We start from the raw sequence: 19,035 nt of genomic DNA, 5'->3' as shown, positions 1-19,035 counted from the left end.
GATTATTTCAGTCCAAAGGCTATGAGCTTTCCATTACAGCCACTATTTCCCAGCACTGCTGAATCTTACTGAGGTTGCTCATTTCATGATTAGCAGTAAGTACATATGGTTTTTAAAACCAAAAGGCTGACTTTGCCACTAGATATGTAAGTTTGAGCCTGCCATCTCTATCTGCATCAGTCCTGCTTTCCACGTTAGGCAAACAAACAATGCAAAACTGTTATTTGGGGGATTTATATAAATACTTTGTCTCTCCTACAGAATAGTAAGCCATGTGACAGCAGGGACTGTGTTCTATCAATATGTCAGCAGCAGTGTGGTACCTGGCATCTAGCAGTTCGTTGAATGAATTAATGAAGAACATCCACCAAGGTGGTGGAAAGGAAGATGGGCGAAGTTTGGGCACTGTTTCAAGGCTCCAATGTCAGGGCTGGTTACAGCTACCACTTTGCACAACAATAGTATTTTCACAACTCCCAAGAAGTGGAGTCCTTGAAGCAAACTCAGCTCCTGGAAAGGAGAAAGCTCTGTTTCTGACATCCTCACTCCCTGCTGTGGAACTGACAAAAACAGACCATACAGCTTGAGTCCCTTCGCTGACAGTGATGAGGACTGGGATGAAGCTTCCATCTGCATTTGCCATGAAGGGGTGGCTGAGCAGATGAACAGTGCAAACAAGATTACAAGAGGAATGATTATTTAACTGTTTAAGAAAACAAACTGTTCTCAGGCATTCTTAAGCACTTCAGAAGTGTTTTATCTGAAAATACAAGTACATTTATATGCAAACAGTTGTTGCATCTATAACTCTCCATTCTTACTGATTAAGTAAATAAAGTGGGTTCCTAAAGAACCTCCATTAGGCAACTCTTTTTTTAGCCTAATTCTAGTAACTGTATGTACTTGAGAGTAATAAAACTGTATGTCCTTGAAATATCCTTTGATGGAATTTTTAACAATTCAGGCGAACCTCCTCCATTAGGTAGCATCAATGAAACTGCTACATAGAACGCTTCTACCTGGATCAGTTTCCTATTTAGCAATAGCATCTCTTGTGCAATCTTGTCCCCCAATCTTTCTGAATCCAACCTAGAGCTCTTCCCACTAAGTGTCTCATTATTGCATGTACATGTGTGTGTAGCAGGATTTTCATGTTCCCTTTAGGAGACAAAAATGGATGATATAATTTATTTTCCCTTCTAGTATATTTCTCGCTCAAATGAGCAAATTAAAAAGTTTATTATGTATATATAATTATAAAATGAATATATAATACATAGGTATATGTATTATATATTCATTTTATATATATTATATGTACACATACATGTTTTCTTTATAATAAATCCTTGATTTTAGGTTTTTATCAAAAGCTACATATAATATGTGATCATTTGACATTTCAAAATTCTACTTGGCCAAATTGGCCAGTACTGGAAAGGCTGAAACCCGTCCCTTTCTGGCTGGCTAGCCCTTTGCTCAGAGCAGCTTTCTACATTGTGTACCTAGAATTACCATAATTCCGCCCAATATTATTCATACTCCTAAATCGCTGGGAATTTCTAACTCTCCAATGACAAGAGAGGAATTCTCTAAATTTCTTCTCCAATGGCTTGAACACAGACTACTCAGATAATTTGTTCTGAGAAACTCAATACATTAACTCAAATACAAGTTTTAATGCAAAAAAATTAAATCTATAATATCTAATTATTTTGGATGCTTCAAATGAACTTTATTTTTGTATCTCGGATATTGGACACTAACTGAGGTTTAGGAGGGAAAAAACTGCTGAACTGGAGAGCCAGTGAATTATATGCTCTGTTGAAACTTAATGGCAAGCTTTCATCCCAGAAACATAAGGGGATTCTTGAGGCCTGCAGTTGCATTCCTGCCGCTCAGGGTAATCAATAAAATCTGGGGCAGGCAAGCCAGACAAGATCATTAGGGATTTGTTCCAGATTGTGAATGTTGGACAAACTGGAAGAATGAAGGTCACATCAAAAGTATGAAGATGGAGAGAGTTAGCTGGGTCATAGAAAGACAACATGTTGTTGTCATAATCCAGAAGGACACCCAGACGCTTCAACTGTGGGGGCACATCCACCAGCATTTCCTTGTTGTTATGTCTTACTACGAAGTTACTATTGCATCGAGAGAAGACCCATGAGGAGGCATTCTTGCCAATCCATTCATTCTTGGGAGCTGATTTGTAGGCAATGCCAATTGCATACCTGTGAGACAGTGGAAAGGCAAGAGAAATAAACATTTATTAATGATATGAGTTGTGCCAGGCACTATACAGGATATATAAGAAATAGAATACATGTTTCTTCCTTAAACAGTTTACATTGAGATCCATAATGTTGACACCACTAGAGCTTTGAAAAGTTAGCAATTAGAGTGATGTAGGAGTTTCCAACTCCTAGCTCAGTATGTTTTCCATGATTTTATTAAAAGACGCTGGCAAAGTTTTCTAGGAGTGGTTTTCACCACATGCCTTTTAACCTTGACTTACTGGTATTATGTTTATGCTACGGAACGGAATCTCCCAGGAACCTAACAACAGGGGAGAGAAGAGAAAAGAAAAGTGAGATCCACTTACCATGTTGAGGAACCCATGACTACCTCCCAGTAGTGACAGCCACTGTCAATGAATATATTTCCTGCTGCCCCATAGCACCCTGTGCCACTAAACCTCTCTGGGGTATGGCTCTTCTTCAGAGAGCTCTCATCCTTCTCCATCTGCAATCCATCATTGGAGATCTTCAACTTCTTGTGAGTCATTTTGGGATCCAGTTTAAAGGGTTGGCCTGAAAAGAGCAGAAAAAAGCAAATGCATGAGGAAGTAGTTAAGAATTCTATCTTTGTCCTCCAGGACCGTCACTACCAGAGGAGCCTCCATATGACGATCATTCTTGGGTCAGTGCAAGTTGGCTGCTCTTTGGCTTATGTTAAGAAAACAGGCCAGAAGCCTCTGTTTTCAATACAATAAGAAAACGCTGTCCCCCTTTCACATATTATCAAATGAAAACGGGGCTCTCAGGGTCTCATGTTCCCAAATATATTTTGCACTTTGCTTTATTTCAGTGGGTGGTTTGGGATTTGAGCAGATTTTAGGGGAAGCAGTGTTTGCAGTGAGACAAAGTGAGGGAATTGATGAGATAATTGCTGCTTGGTGGCAGAACAAAGAAGACCCTGAGAATAACTCAGCAACAGGAAATTTTTGCCCTCTTACAATTGGGATGTAAATAATGTATAATTAGGTAACTTTGTTAGAGTGACTATTGCATTATCAATGATCAGAGAAAATATTTGTTGTGTAGGATCATTCACAAAAGTCATATGACAAAACCAGTTGCTAGGAGCCAATTGCTGGGTATGGCAAGAGCTGTATTATACAAAATGCATCTATGGCAGACACCATTGGCGAATACAACACCCATGCCCTACTTTTTCTCTCTAACCCACCTTCACTACAGAGGCTAGCAAAGTTAAATACTCAAGCCCCTAGCCTCGCTTGCTGCTAGGAGTGGCTAATAAGATGGAAGAAGATGGAAGCAGAAGTCAGACAAAGTCGGGGAAGCTTCTGGGAAAGTGCCTGGTTTCCAATAAAAGGGATAGCCATCATGTATTCCAACCCTTTCCCCCTTTTTCCTGTCTTGAAAGGAAATATGACATCTAGAGGTTGCAGTAGCCAGGTTGTGACCATGTGGCAATAATCCAAAACACAAAGGGAGAGGGAGCCTGGGTCTTTTACGACATCACAGAGCTGCTGCACCAGCCCGGAACCACCTACCTTCAAATGTCTTTCTATGTGAGAGAAAAAAATACTTTAAGCTACTAACTATTTGTTAAGCTAAGTTAGCTGAATTTTCTGTCACTTGCATTCAAAAGCATTCCTAACAGGTATGGCTTCTCTGCAATAGGATTTTACCAGATTATCACAAATAGTACTCTTTTACTCAACTGTCCCCCAAGCATGGGGTCGGGTGGAGTGCGGAGAACTCTTCACTACTGTCCTCCCAAGGCACCATCTATTTTATGCATATCTCTGTATCCACATTACCTCCCAGGGGCACGAGCAAACCCTGTGCCCAAAGCGCAAAGCCCCTCTACCCGGTGCTTCTGCTCTCTTGCACTTATGTGGGTTCCTGCTCCCTAGCATGGAGGGGAAAAGTGACCTCTCCTTTTGGAATCCCCATAACGTACTATTTGTTTTCAGTCGGGTAGGTTCACTGTTCCGGCTGCCTGCTTGGTTTATGGCTTTAACAATGAAGATGTAGCGTGTCCCACTCTGGAGTCCGTGCACTGTGTAATGGTTCTGTTTAATGTTGGGCACAATCATCCAGCTATCCACTGAATTATACAGGCCTGTAACATGGGGAAAGACAAGGATGTTAACCAGCAGGTAATAGAGATAGGATGAGAAGCACACTGAAAATTCATCATAAACGCCCCCAAAAGTGAATTTCATTTTGTTTTCTTTTGAGACTTAGTGAGATGAATCTCCTCTACTTCTTTTCTCCCATGGATCTAGGCTTATGCCAGGCTCCTCACTTGTGGTAACTGAATATAACCACTAGTGAAAGTTAGGTTACTCCAATTTCCTGCCAAATAATACAGGAAAAGCTACTATACAGAACCACAGAATCATTTCTTTTATGGAGTATCTAGATCTTTACCCCAAAGGTCCAATCTTCTGAGAGCTAAGTCTGGCCTCATATGGATGGAGAAGTCCTATGCAGAGCACAGAAACATGGAATCTCAGAGCCGAAAGGACACCTAGACACCATATTTCCCTCATTTTACAAATGGGAAACTAAGATGGAGAGAAGAAAAGTGACTTGCCCAAGGCCACAGATAGCTAGTGATGGCACTGAGAGTAGAACCCTGGTCTCATTAAGCCTAGTCCAGTGTTCTTTCCACTACATCACAATTCGTAGGGTGAACAACAATGTGTCTTTGCCTCTGCAAGGTCTCAGGGCTTATGACTCAACTCTCCCACCCCATCCTCACCCTTACTTCTAAACCAGCTGGGCTCTAAGGTATCACAAGGAAGCCAGGAGATGACATGATAACCAAAGCAAAATATCATCTCCTCACTTGACACTACCCATTTTTACCCCTTCCTGGTTCTGATTCCAACACTCTTTTGAAGTTGAGTGGTCCAGGAACACACTGTTGTCTGGAACCTTCTTCCCTCTCAAGTAGAGAAAGGGATCAGAGATCTAGGTTTCTGCTTTTGAAACTCTTTAGACCATAAACATTGACTTAAACAGAGAAAAATGTACATAATTAAAAACATGTATAGGGCTAACTTTTAGTAAAAGAGGGATCGATATTCTGGTTTGTGAATGATCAAGACTTGTCTCTTCCATTATCTTCTTTTCAGTCAGTTTACAGCTTTTTAACCACAATTCTACCAGAGGGTGGAAAGGAAAGGGCAAGGAAAATGAGCAGTGAATTTAGTCACTTCTATGCAGCTCTAGTAAAGGGTTTAGTGAGGTTAAAAACTGAAAACAATAATGAGCATTTTGAAAGAGATCTGATCATGAGGGTTTTATAATTAATTTGGGGGTGGGGGAGGTTGAAAAAATCTAAATTAAAACAAGGAAAAGAAGCATAATGGAGGGCAAATAGACCTGCTATAGAAAGACGAATAATTTGTGGAGATGCTCAGTGATTCCTATGGAAATACAAGAAGAATTAAGGGCCCGGAACAATGTTTGAGTGCTTGGCTGTCTATGTACCTATGCACAGTATGAATCATAAACTGTACATGGAATTTCAATACAAATACAAAATATATGATCTTCCAGATATCCTTCCAACCATACAAAACAAAAAACACAACAAACTTTACAACGAAGTACCTTGCAGCTGTAAAAAAGAATGAGGAAGATCTCTATGAACTTATATGGAGGGATTTCCAGGGTATATTATTAACTGAAAAAATAAAATTGTGAAAGAGCATATATAGTATGCTACCTTTTTTGCAAAAAAGACAAATAAGAAAACATACCTATATTTTCTTGGATTTACAAAACAATGACAACAGGAAGAAAAATCCAGAAAATAATAAATTGGCTACTTACAAGTGATAGGGGTGGGGGAACAGGATTAAAAGAATATGAGAGAGAAGGACACTTCTCTGAGTATAAGTTTTTTTGTATAGTTCTCCCTCTTGGAAACATGTTGTTGTTTTACAAATTCAAAAAATTAAAGTGAAATCAATATGAATGGGAAGACTGGGGACTAAAACTGAAGGGAAACTGAAACAAATGAACCCAACTGCATTGCAAATGACAAACAACATCACCAAGGGGACAGAGGCAGGCGGAGACCTGCAAACAAATCCTGAACTATTGTTTGTTTGTGTAGTGGTATGAGCAAAGCCATTCTGAAACGACTTTAGATATATTATGGGATTGAGCAAATGAGTACATGTGTTGATATTGTTGGGAGCCAGGGTCCTCATTGTGGAAGTAAGAACATACAAAGATGGAATGGGAGAAGGCAGGAAAGAAGCTGTGGGGATGGACTGGAATGGGAGGTATTGGTATGAACTCATGATTTCTAAAATATATACATGTATGTGTATGTGCATACATATGTTAATACGTGAGTGTATGTGTGTATTTCTAGTACGCAGGTCTTGGTCTCTAATACCATTCTCCCACAAAAAGGAACCAGGTTCCTTGGAGAAATGGCTGATTTCAATGCTGGGGCAGGATATGGTCAAAATGAGCCTAGAACCTTTTATTATGCTGGAAAGTAAGGAAGTGCTCAAGAAAATGATGGGAGAATGAATATAAAGACTCAGGAGTCAGGTTAAAAGTCTCCCACTGGCTAAATCTGGGCAATTTAAGCACCAAAATAAGTAAGAGCAGTAAAGAACTATAAACCACTGAAAAAAAGAGAACTCATGGGTCCATAATAATAAGTAGATAAATAAAAAACAAATGGAGGGTGGGTTTTTTTTGAGGGTGGGGCTTTTGCTTTCAGTAAAATGCCGAGTGCCAACTTGTAAACGTGGGAGGGAAGGCACAATTAAAGAATCATCATTTTGCAATCATTAGAGTAAATATTGGATCAGACAAGAGTCATGGACTGATGCTAAAACAAGAGTGAGGGTGGGATGGGTTTGGTGAGGAAACAGGAGATTTTCATCGTCTTAAAGTATCACCACACAGATTGCTTATTAGTTGCAAAAGGAAAAACAGTAACTACACAGTGGAGAAATCAGGCCACATCTTTGACCAGGTGATCAAAATTAGCATCATCAATGAAGGGGAAGTGGACATGTGTACCTTCAGATGTGATGTCCTAAGGACACAACACCTCTTACGTAGTATTCCAGTCATGAATGCATAATTTGAATATAATCATGAGGAGACAAACCCCAAATAAAGCACAGTATGAAAAAGAAATAAAAGGGCACTTTTAAAAATGTGAATGTCATCAAAGACAAAGAAAGGCTGAGGAAATGTTCCAGATTAAAGAAGGCCAGAGATATGACAAATGCAATACCTGATCTTAGTCTGTAAAGGACAATATTGGGTCCTTTATACATTATAAAGGATATTAGTAGGTCAACTGTGAAGATGGGAATATGAATGGTGGATTAGATAAAAAGTATTGCATCAACATTAAATCTCTGGAATCTGATAACCATACTGCAGTTATGTAAGAGAATTTCCTTATTCTTAGGAAACATACACTGAAGAATTTAGGCGTGAAAGGCCATGATGTATGCAACTTACTCTCAAATGGTTCCCAAAAATAGAGATGGAGAATGCTAGCAAATGATACAGGAAATGGGGCAAAATATTAACAAGAGGTGAATCTGGGGAAAAAGTATATGGGTGTTCTTTGTGCTAGTCTTGAAACTTTTCTGTAATTTTGAAATCATTTCTAAATTTAAAAAAGGTAAACATATGATCCTCTGGGTATCATTGAGACTCGGTGAAATGACATTTATGACTGAATTATGGTAATAGAAGTACATATTGTTCAAAAGGGAAAGACCACAATATGGAAATCCATGAACCTGAGTGGAAAGGTGTGGTGGAGAGAGCATTTGCAGGAGAATGAAAAGGAGGGGAAGCAGAAGTTATATCTTTGTGGCAGTATGTTACAGACTGCCCCGCCAGACAGAGGTTATAGCCAGTGCTTTCATAATGCAAAACACAAAATTGAAACAGAGGTAAGATATACAGTAATGGAGAAGACAATCATCCAAATATCTGTTGAAATTCTCATTCAGCTAACAGCATCATCTGAAATATTATTGGCTTGGACCATTTCAAATCATAGATGAGATGGGGAGAAAGTTAAAAATGAAGGAAGACAGTTGGAAAAAAATAAGGGGAACTACTTCTCCAGACAAAATTCTAACCAACAGGGAAGAAATTTCTGGTTAAAGAAAATGTGGAGTTTGACTATTTTATGATTCCTCATATAAGTGACATCATTTAGTATTTGTCCTTCTGTGTCTGGCTTATCTCACTTAGCACAATGCCCTCCAGGTTCATCCATGGTGTTGCAAATAGCAGAATTTTCTTCTTTCTTAAAGCTCAAAGATATTCCATTGTATGTATATACCACATTTTCTTTACCCATTTATCTGCTGATGGACTTTTTGTATGTTAACTGGACCTCAATAAAGTGGTTTAAAAAAAGAGAAAATGTGGAAAAACTTCAAGGGAAAGCAGCTCTCAGAACCGAGGTTCAGTCAATAGTGGCAGGCCAGATTGGCAGGCCTCTAATTAATTAATTAATTAATATTTCTAAATAATTTGTTTATCCCTAGCAAATATTTATTCCTAGTAAAATTTAAATATTTTTTCCTAGTAAAATCATTTCATCTTATCTGCCCATTATCATCCAAATTTTGTTTCAGGGCTCTGCTCTTGTCCCTGTCCCATTCCACTTTTCTATCAATGATCGGAGGAAGACATAAAAAGCAGATTGGGAAGAAAGTAAATGCATTGGAAGGCAGAAATTGGATTCAAAAAGATTTTGGCAGCTGGACTGAGGAATCAAAGCTAACCAGATAAAATGTAATGGGGACAAATTCAAAGTGTTGTTTTTAGTTTAGACACTCAATTGTATATATAGGAACAGGATTTAGAATACCTTGGGATTTCAGCTGACTGTATGCTCAGTCAACACTCAGTAGCCAATGTGGCTGCTGGAAAACAGGTATGGGGCAGGGGGGCACCAGCTAATGTACAAGAGAAATAACCCAGCTGTCTTCTGCACTGGGACAATGAAGAAGTGACATGTGAAAGATGGATTAGGTTTGTTAGTGAGGCACAAAAGGACAGGACTAGGACTAACTGTGCTTTAATTCAAGGAGCACTCTGTGGTTCACTTCAATTCTGTGGTATCTGTGCTTTAATTCACGGAGCATTAAGATTGATGTCTGACATGCTTGGGTTCAAATTTTGATTCCAATAGTTTGTAGCTCTGTGACCTTGGGCAACTCATTTAACTTGAGCCTCAGTTTCTTAACCTATAAAATAGAATTAATATTATCTATTTCATAAGGCTAAGTAAGGACTCACGAGAGCTAAATGAAATAATGCATGCTGGAGCATTTGTAAATGGCAAAGCATAATACACATGTAAATCATTATTGTCATTATTATTTACTAGGAGGAAGAGTTAGGCCTTTTATAAGGAAGCAGTGACAATTATTTATAACTGCACAACAATTGAATGGGTTGTTTTGTTAAAAGTGAGCTACTCATCACTAGAAATAATCAAGCAGAGACAGGATGATCATCTACTGAGTGTCTGGTAGAAGAGAAGAAGATTAAACAGGATGACTTTTAAGGTCTTTTCTAATTCTAAGATGCTATGCTCCTATTGATATTAAGAATTATCCTTTAAGCCTTTCTTTACAAAGGACTATATATCCTTGAAAATAGAGGTGACAGCCTTTAGATCTTTGTCACTTCTTGGACTTATTCTCAACTCCCAGGAGACCACTGCTCTCCCCGTATCAGGAAAGAGCAGTACAATTGCTGGCTCTAAGACTTTCCAGAGCAGGAGAGACAAGTACAGACAAGTCATGTGGGGGGAGGACTTAACGTTTGTGACTTCACAACCTGAAGAAACACCCAGGAACACAGCTACCCAGGCCAAGTGGCTTAGGTGGGAGCTGCACGAGGCAAGTGTTTTTAGAGTTTGACCCCAAATGCCCTCTCACCTCTCCACCCCACCATGTGGCCCAGGATTATCTCAAAGCAGGGAAAGGAAGCCTATCAGGAGGGTTTCATTGGAAAAACTCCTTTCATGTGGGCCTATGAAGTCAGACACAGAAGCACAAACACAAAGGTAAAAGAAAAGACTAATTTGCAGCTATGCAGATGCAACCTCAGGGTGGGAATCAGTTCTAGTCTTGATCCAGCTTTCATTCTGCCTTCGTTGCCATTTTTCTCCAGCACATTAAGGGGAACTTGCAGTTCGACCCCTATTGTCTGGCAATTGATTAGTTAAGCTCCTACTCTGCCTTATCTTACTACAATTCGTCAGAAGGTGAAACCATAACATGTAAGCTAAATGACTGTTTTTGGAATACCTTTCATTTTATGGCCCACCCACATATTTTTATATTCGGTGTAAGTCTTGGAGGAAAGGGAAAATGGGTAAAAGGAAGAGTGACAGAGGCAGGAGGCTTGTCACTATATTCACTGATACAAATAGGTACAATAAAGGAAGTAGTAGTCTTTGAACATAGTGTATTTTACCATGATAATGAAGTGGAAGAAGAGTCAAGGAGAGAGATGTTCACACACATAGAATCAGCAATGATGGTGGCTTAGCTACCCAGGAATGATTTCTGAGCTGTGTTCTGACTTGGGAGAGTGGAGTGACATGAATTAACTGAGGAAAGGCTAAAGATTACATAAACAAATGGGAGCATCCCCAGGGACTGCCCAGCAAAGAAATACACAACTTGTTTGTGACCCATCAGTAAGGTTTTTGCAATGCCCTAAAAGCTTACACTGTCTACGAAACACTATACTAAACAACCTGACATGTCTTACAAACACTTGCCTCGTGGCGCCCCGGCCAATCTTGAGCAGCTTACTGCTTCCTTACATTTCCTTATCTCTGGCCACAGGCCCCAACTACACCATGACTTACTGATGAAGTTAGCCTGGCCAGTGAATATGGTGTACTGAAGCTCATAGGAGCTGATGCTGAACTCATCATCTGAGATCCAGTGGACCGTAATGGTGTCATGGGAGGCAGTACAGAGTTCCTCTCGGATAGATGGTGGGTTTGGGGCTGTAAGGAAAGGTGGAAAAGAGGTAAGGAAAGCACACCTTCTGTTCTGGAATTTTACAATTGTTACTCTTGTTGCCCAAGCCAACATCCCATGAAGAGGAGGTTTTCTTAATAAAAGAAGCTATAGATTGCATATACTATACCACCTAAAGCCAAGTGCTGAGACCTCAAGCTCCCCCAAACCACTTTTGCTTCAATGATAAAGATATTTTAGGCAAAGATAAAAGCCTAAGTTATTGAAATAATTGCCCAGTTGTCTTCTCTACCAGTACAAACATATGTAGATACAACAGCAAAGTGGTCATATGGTTTTCTTATTACATGAACTTCAACCTATTTCTTTTTACTTCACAATATTTTATTATATATTTTTGGCAGTATAGCCAAGTGAAAATTAATATGAGTTCCCTCATCAGTAAAATGGGGGTGATAATTACCACATAGATTTGTTGTGAGGATTCATGACATAAAATTAGTATATAGTGTCTGGCATAAAGTAGACAGCATTTAATAAATGACAGCTATTTAATATATTAAGAATAATTACAAACAGTTATTGTGTGTGTATATTTTTCTTATGCAATAATCATTCAAAAACCCTGAAGGTAGCCAGCATTTTTAACAGGCTGGCTGCATCCCTCATTTTTTAAAACTGTCTGCAAGCCAGATATTTCTGACATTTTTCTTCCTAATCTGATAATTCCTGAGTTTCCCTAAAACCATTTGAGTCATACCTGTACCCATGTGGGACATTCTCTAATATTCCATAATTGCCACCTGTGTTCTACTACCATAACAAGCGACAATATATTGCTGATAGGCTTGTAAGGAGCAATCCATCAGCAACTTCTTGTTTTATACCTTAGTATGGATGGTATACCCATTCTACCCCCAGAAATATTTGACAAATAATCTTTCTTTTGAAACATGAACTAAAATATATGTAAAAAGATATGTGTATCATTTTAAAGGTTATAAAAGCATTTTCGTTATAAATATTGTCCTTTCAGATTATTTTAAAGTAAAAGCACACCAAAAAAAGGATTAAAATGGTAAGGAAAGCACAATATTTTCACACCTGTTAAATAATCTAGCCCCTCGAGCAGTTTCTTTTCTCTGGAAAAATCTAAAGCAAAATTTTCAAAGGCATCATTAAAATTGATGTCTGGAATCAGAACTTGAGAAGATGCAGTTGCCATAGCGACCCTGGAAGAGAGAAAAGTACATCAATATACATCAAAATAAGTTTGCAACCTTTATCCAGTGTTTGATTTCTGGTTTAACAAGGTGAAAATAAATGAGTTGTAGGGCTTGATTCATTGAGTGAAAAATATCATATTTGTGCTTTTCCAATGGAAACCATTTAAATTTTATTCATCAGGAACCAATTAAGTGTTATACCATATTTATTCACATATGTTCACCCCTCAAACACACTCCCCCATCCTGTCTTAATTTTGAGAAGAAAATACAGGATTTTTTCCCCTCTGCATCATTTTCCATCTGGCCAGCAGCATCAAAACTAGACCTTTGAAGGCTTGGTAAGAGCAGTTTGAGAGATTTTTTCCTCCCCCTCTATTTTATACTAATCAACAAGCCAGCATGCTGGGGCTAAGTTAAAACCTTCCCCTAAATGTTACACTTTATTTGATCTTTTATAATATTTACATTTAATTTTATTATTCTTTAATTGTATAATGCTATGCTAGTTTTATCTCCTCAACTAATTCTAGGGATCTCGAGAGCAGGGTTCATATTTTGTACCACTTATGTCTTCCATGGACGCTAACACAGTGTTGGACACATAGTGAATATGAATAAATAACTGTTGAATCAATAACTGAATGACTAACTACAACAACACACTGCTAACATTTATTGAGCATTTAGTATATACAACACACCATCCATGCACTTTATATACGTTATCTAATTTACTCCTGACCATAACCTGTGTAGTAAATGTTGTTTCTATTTTGTAAATAAGAAAGTTGACACATATAAAGGTTAAGCAATTTGCCGAAGGTCACACAACTAGTAAGGGTCAGAAAACAGAAGAAATATAACTGAACCTATGTTCACTGAATTCTAAACTCTATACCCTTAACCATTTAGATAGTGCCTTTTTAAAAAATATTAAGGTATATTTTAATATACTTTGGCAATTCTTAACCATAGTTACACATTGGAATTATCTTGGGGAGCTTTGACCAAAGCATACATATTTAAGCCCTGTGCCTAACCTTCTGAATCAGAGCCTGTGAAGTCCTTGAGCATGCAAATGACAGAATAAAAAGAAACATTAACTTGGCAACAATATGCAGGTTAGAGTGGAGGGAAGAGGCATTGAATGTAGGAAGACCAGAGGGAAAACTTCTTTGGTGAATTAGTTGTAAGGAGATGAGTACTAGTCCCTGCTACACATCTACCAACAATAGCTCCTGGCTGTTTCTGAAAATAGAGATCTTTCAAGAATAAACTGCAGGCCAGGATAAACAAATGAAAGACTAACTCAGTGCAATCTTAAGGTCTCACACTGAATAGCCAATCTTTCAGAATTTCATGAGTGAGAAGACAACAACCTCTTTAGGGCAAGAGGTAGGGCAGAAAATTGGCTCATGAAATTTCCCCTGGCCTCCTCAACCTTCTTCCTTCCTTCCTTCCATCCATCTACCCACCCACCCATCTGTCCAATACTTACTGAGCACAACTAATGTACCAGGCACTGTGGTAGTAGGCACTGGAGATACACAGGAAAGTTAGTTGTGGTCCTTGCCCCCACAGAGCTCACAGATCGTGGAAGAGAAAAACATTAAATAGGCAATAGAAGTGCTGCTACAAAGGGAGTGCAGTATATCCAAGAGTCACCTGGCAGGGACTTGGGTACTAAGGGAAATCTCCCCAGAGGAACTTCATTTTAAGCAATGACCTACAAGATGAGTACGAGTTAGCTAAGCAAAGACTTTGTGGATGTGTGTGTGTTCTCTCTTACCTAAAGGCTGAAGAATTAGGCAAAGTCACGCAGGGCCTTGTGGGCCATGTTACAAACTGTGCACTTTATCCTAAGAGCAATGGGAGCCACTGAAACATTTTAGGCAGAGGAGTGATATGCTCAAATTTATATTTTAAGGAGAGAACTCTGGCTGCATTGGATGGACTGAGAGAGGTGAAAATTGGAGGCAGATCGGATTTTAAGGTGTCTAGGAATGAGCAAAAAGTAAAGTGGTGACAGGAGTGTAGGCAAAATAGAAAGTTAATTCACAAAACATGGAAACAAAAAGCAAACAAATATATTAAAAAGCTCAACTATGTGAGAAATCAAAGAAATGTAAATTAAAACGAGACAGCATTTAAGATTATAAATAATGACAATATAGGAGCTTCTTATGCCTATATTAAATAATGCCTACGTATTTTTATTAGGACTAAAATTGACACAAATTTCGGAGACCAAATTTAGCATTAAATATCAAAATAGTTTAAAATGTAAATATTATTTGACACTACAGTTCTACTTCATAAATTTTTTACTAAGAGAATAACTAAGACGTATACAAAGACACAACTACAAGAGCACTCAACACACTGTATGTAACCTAATTGTGTACCAATGGAGACTGAGCTAAGTAATGTGTTATATGTCAAGAGATTAAAATACTAAGAGGCCACTGGAAACTAGGTTATACAATAATATTCAATGACAAGGAAAGTGTGTGATATATCGTTAAATTTCAAACACAGGTTAAAATATAAGATATACAGCATGACCTTATGTTTGTGAAATATATACATATATATATAAATATTGGGATACTATACTCCTAAATGTTAACAGTGGCTGGAAGGTTAAGGATGAGTTAAAAATGACATTGGGGTAGGGGCTGGCCCCATGGCCGAGTGGTTAAGTTCGCGCGCTCCGCTGCAGGCAGCCCAGTGTTTTCGTTGGTTCGAATCCTGGGCGCGGACATGGCACTGCTCATCAGACCACGCTGAGGCAGCGTCCCACATACCACAACTAGAAGAACCCACAACGAAGAATACACAACTATGTACCGGGGGGCTTTGGGGAGAAAAAGGAAAAATAAAATAAAATCTTTAAAAAAAAAATGACAATGGGGTATATGTAAGTGTGTGTCTGTATGTCTGTGTTGCTATGTTTAAGCAAAACACAACATTAGGTATCTCTCAAGTCTTTGATCTCTATTGGGGCAATATAGTAAGTGTCATTTGTAAGGGGGAAGAAATAACTCTCCCAGCTAATATGCTACAATAAATAATGGTGGGGAAGAATTTTAGACCCTGTGAGAGACCAGTGAGAAAGACATTTAAGTTGGGTAGATGATTCTCAAGCCATACCATATAGATAGCCATCTATTCCACCTACCCCACAGGCTATACCTGAGCCTATGAAAAGAAGATTTAGATAGAGAGTTGGGAATCATCAACATCTAGGTGGTAATTGAGCTATAAGTTTGCAACAGGGAAACTGTGTAGTAAGAGAAGAGAATAACCTAAGACAGAATCACAAAGAACAATAGCATTAAAGGAATAGGTCAAGGAAGAGTTGCTCACAAAGGCAAAAGAAACCAGAAAGGTAGGAAGAAAACAAGGAGTGTTCATGGAAGCTAATGGTAGAAAAATTTCAAGTAAAAATGGTCAGTAGGGACAAATCCTACTGAGAGATCAGGTAAGATGAAGCAGTAAGATAAAACAAAGGAATATCTATTATATTTAGCAACAAGGTATTCATTTGGACCTTGGAAAGAACACTTTCAGTAGTATAGTAGTGGCAGAAGACATTTCAGAGAGTTGAAGAGTGAGTGGGGATGATTAAATACAGTGGTTTAAATATATATTTTATCTCTGCTCTCATGAAATCCCACTGAAATCACAGTCAAAGAATAAAAAGTCATAAACCCACAAAGACAAAGGGAATGGAAAAAGAGATGCCAGTGAGGGAGAGATTGTCAAAAATTTTTGGAGGCTAAAAAGGGATAGATGGGCAATAACCAATAAGAGACCAGAGAAAGCTGGATCAGGAAGCCAGCAACATCAAGCTGATTTAGTGTTACAGACAGCTGAAAATTCGCATGAGGAAAAGCTAGACCCCAAGATCCACTCACCAGAGACTACCCCTCCCTCATCCTGGTGGGAGATATGAGGTTTACTTTCTGCAGTCATAAAACCCTTAACTCCCTTTTCCTGCTTGGCTCCCAGAATGGTGGCAGCCAGGCTTATACCCTTCATCCCCCCACAGAAGCAGGAGATTGGTGGATTCCATCCAGGGGTAAACGACCCAAGAGAAAACACCTACAGAACTGACACTTGGGTTCTACTCAATAAAAATCTGGCATTCTACTTTATAATCCTATAGCAAGGTTCACCAAGCAACAAACTATTCCCATTCCCTCAGATCTTCCAGTCACCCTTTAGTGCTTAAATTCAAACAGGCAACCAAAAGCTTACCAGACATTTAGGAAGACACAGAAACTAAAACAAACTAACGAGGAAAAGGAACTTGGAGGAAACCAAGACAATGCAGTTTAGAAGAAAACTTTTTAAATGATCATTAATAGCCTCAGAAAGATAAACAAATAGCTTATATCCACAAAGCAAGGACAGAATGCTAAAAAAGAAACAAAGATCAAGAAAGAGCTCTTATAAATAAAAATATGAATGCTGAAATTAAAATCGTAATAGAAGGATTGGATGAAAAATCAAGGAAAAATTTTAGATTATAGAACAAGAAGATAAAGTCATGGAAAATATGGGTAACAAAAGATTTCAAAATTAGAGGAAAAATCTAGAATGTCCAACATCTGACTAATCAGTGTCCCAAAAAGAGAGAAGAGAGAAAATAAAGGAGAGGAAAATATTAGGAAATAATACAAGAAATTTTCCCAGAACTAAAAGTCAGTAGAGTTCAGATTGGAAAGACCCACTTAGTGCCCAACAAAAATGAATGATAAAAGCCCCACAGCAAGGCATATCTTGGTGAAATTTCAGAAAAACTAGATAAAGATAAGACCTTAAAAGCTTCAGATTTTAAAACATAGGTCATATTCAAAAGATCAGGAATCAAATAGCAGTGAATCTCTCAACACAACACTGGAAGTTAGGAGACAATAGATCCATGCTTTCAAGATTATAACAAATTCATTTCAACCCATCAAATGTGAAAATTTTAAGTATTTTTTTAAACAACAAGTTCTCAAAAATTTGCTTCCTATCTAGTCTTTCTTAGGAAGCTATGGGAAAATTTGCTCCAACAAAATTAAGGGAGTAAAATGGTACATGAAGGGGAAATCAGGTGGAGCCTGATGGAGTCCCTAATTAAGAACACAAGCTGAGAGTCCAGGGAGACTAAGTTGGCTGGAGTTTACAGGGCAGAGTACCAGAGAGAAGAAAGCTGCACAGGGAGAATTCTGGAGAGCTTCAGAGGGTTCCCTTCTAGTACTCAACAAAATCCTCATCAAACACATGCATGTGAGGAAACTGCCCAATGCTAGGGAAAGAGCCACCCAAAAAAGATTAGAGGGAACAATCCCTGGTGCTCACACAGGGGCAGGAATAGTGTCTGTTCCCACTGGCCAGACTAGAAAATCTCATGATTCATGGGGCACTCAGTGGAGTACTCAGAAGGGTCTTGCCTCAGTAGTGAGGAAAAATGTCCCCTGGACTAAACATTGCTATGATGTCAACTAACAATTCTTAAAAGCAAGACCTGAAAGAATCAAACTATTTTCAAGTAACTTAATTGTGTCCCAGAACAAAGCTTAAGAATACTTACAGGAATACAAAAATATACAGCAGCCAATAAGATAAAATTCACAATGTCCAGCATCCAATGAAAAATTACTAGACATGCAAAGAAGCAAGAAAATACAACCCATAATGAAGAGAAAAAGCAACCAATTGAAATTGACCCAGAACTGACACAGATGTTAGACTTTAAAACAGTTATTATAACTGTATTCCATATGTTCAAAAAGCTAGAAAGAAGGCTAAATACATTAAGTAAATATATGGAAGACATAAAAAGATCCAAGTTGAACTTCTAGAGATGAAAACTACAATATCTGAGATGAAAAATATACTGGAGAAATTAATGGCAGATTAGGCATTATAGAAGAAAAGGTTAGTCAAATTGAAGACTTATCATTAGAAACTATCAAAATGAAATCCACAGAGAGGGACCGGCCTCATGGCACAGTGGTTAAGTTTGCACGTTCTGCTTCAGCAGCTTGGGGTTCACCGGTTCGGGTCCTGGGTGTGGACATGGCACCATTTGGCAGGCCGTGCTGTGGCAGGTGTCCCACATATAAAGTGGAAGAAGATGGGCACGGATGTTAGCTCAGGCTCAGTCTTCCTCAGCAAAAAGAGGAGGATTGGCAGCAGATGTTAGCTCAGGGCTAATTTTCCTCAAAAAAAAAAAAAAAGAAATCCACAGGAAAAAAAAGACTTAAAAAAATAAACATAGCATCAGTGAGCTGAGGACATAGATACGAAGTTGAGGAATTTATCATTACATACCTACCACTCTCTCTATAAAATAGGAGGTAAAGTCATTTGCTGAGCATAAGCAGGAAGGTGGCAGGTTTAGAAGTTTTAGTTGAGTACAGAAAATTTGAAACAGCCATGATAGAGACAAGGAAAAAAGAAAGCTGACCAGAGCAACACAGAAGGATTTCAGGTCAGTACCAAGGGCCCAGGTGAGAGTAGAAGCCATAA

The 19,035-nt window shown here is 38.5% G+C and overlaps 1 protein-coding gene across 10 annotated transcripts in view; it reads right to left on the bottom strand.

The window, feature by feature from the left end:
• Window positions 1-1,642: 1,642 nt before the first annotated feature.
• Window positions 1,643-19,035, bottom strand: part of MID2 (midline 2) — a 78,696-nt gene continuing 61,303 nt past the window's right edge. For 3 of the 10 annotated variants that reach the window (XM_014854639.3, XM_044763480.2, XM_044763481.2), the window contains exons 6-10: window positions 12,383-12,510; window positions 11,071-11,304; window positions 4,213-4,374; window positions 2,606-2,813; window positions 1,687-2,234 (exon numbers count right to left, since the gene is read on the bottom strand). In XM_014854639.3, coding sequence (XP_014710125.1) covers window positions 1,832-2,234; window positions 2,606-2,813; window positions 4,213-4,374; window positions 11,071-11,304; window positions 12,383-12,510 — 1,135 coding nt within the window. In that variant the 3' untranslated portion in view covers window positions 1,687-1,831. Of the gene's footprint in view, window positions 2,235-2,605; window positions 2,814-4,212; window positions 4,375-11,070; window positions 11,305-12,382; window positions 12,511-19,035 lie in introns of all 10 variants that reach the window. The other 7 variants (XM_070503295.1, XM_044763482.2, XM_070503294.1 and 4 more) reach the window with 4 other exon arrangements.

This window comes from Equus asinus, chromosome X (assembly GCF_041296235.1).
Source record: "Equus asinus isolate D_3611 breed Donkey chromosome X, EquAss-T2T_v2, whole genome shotgun sequence".
NCBI classification, from domain to species: domain Eukaryota; kingdom Metazoa; phylum Chordata; class Mammalia; order Perissodactyla; family Equidae; genus Equus; species Equus asinus.
This window is presented reverse-complemented; position numbering and strand designations above follow the sequence as displayed.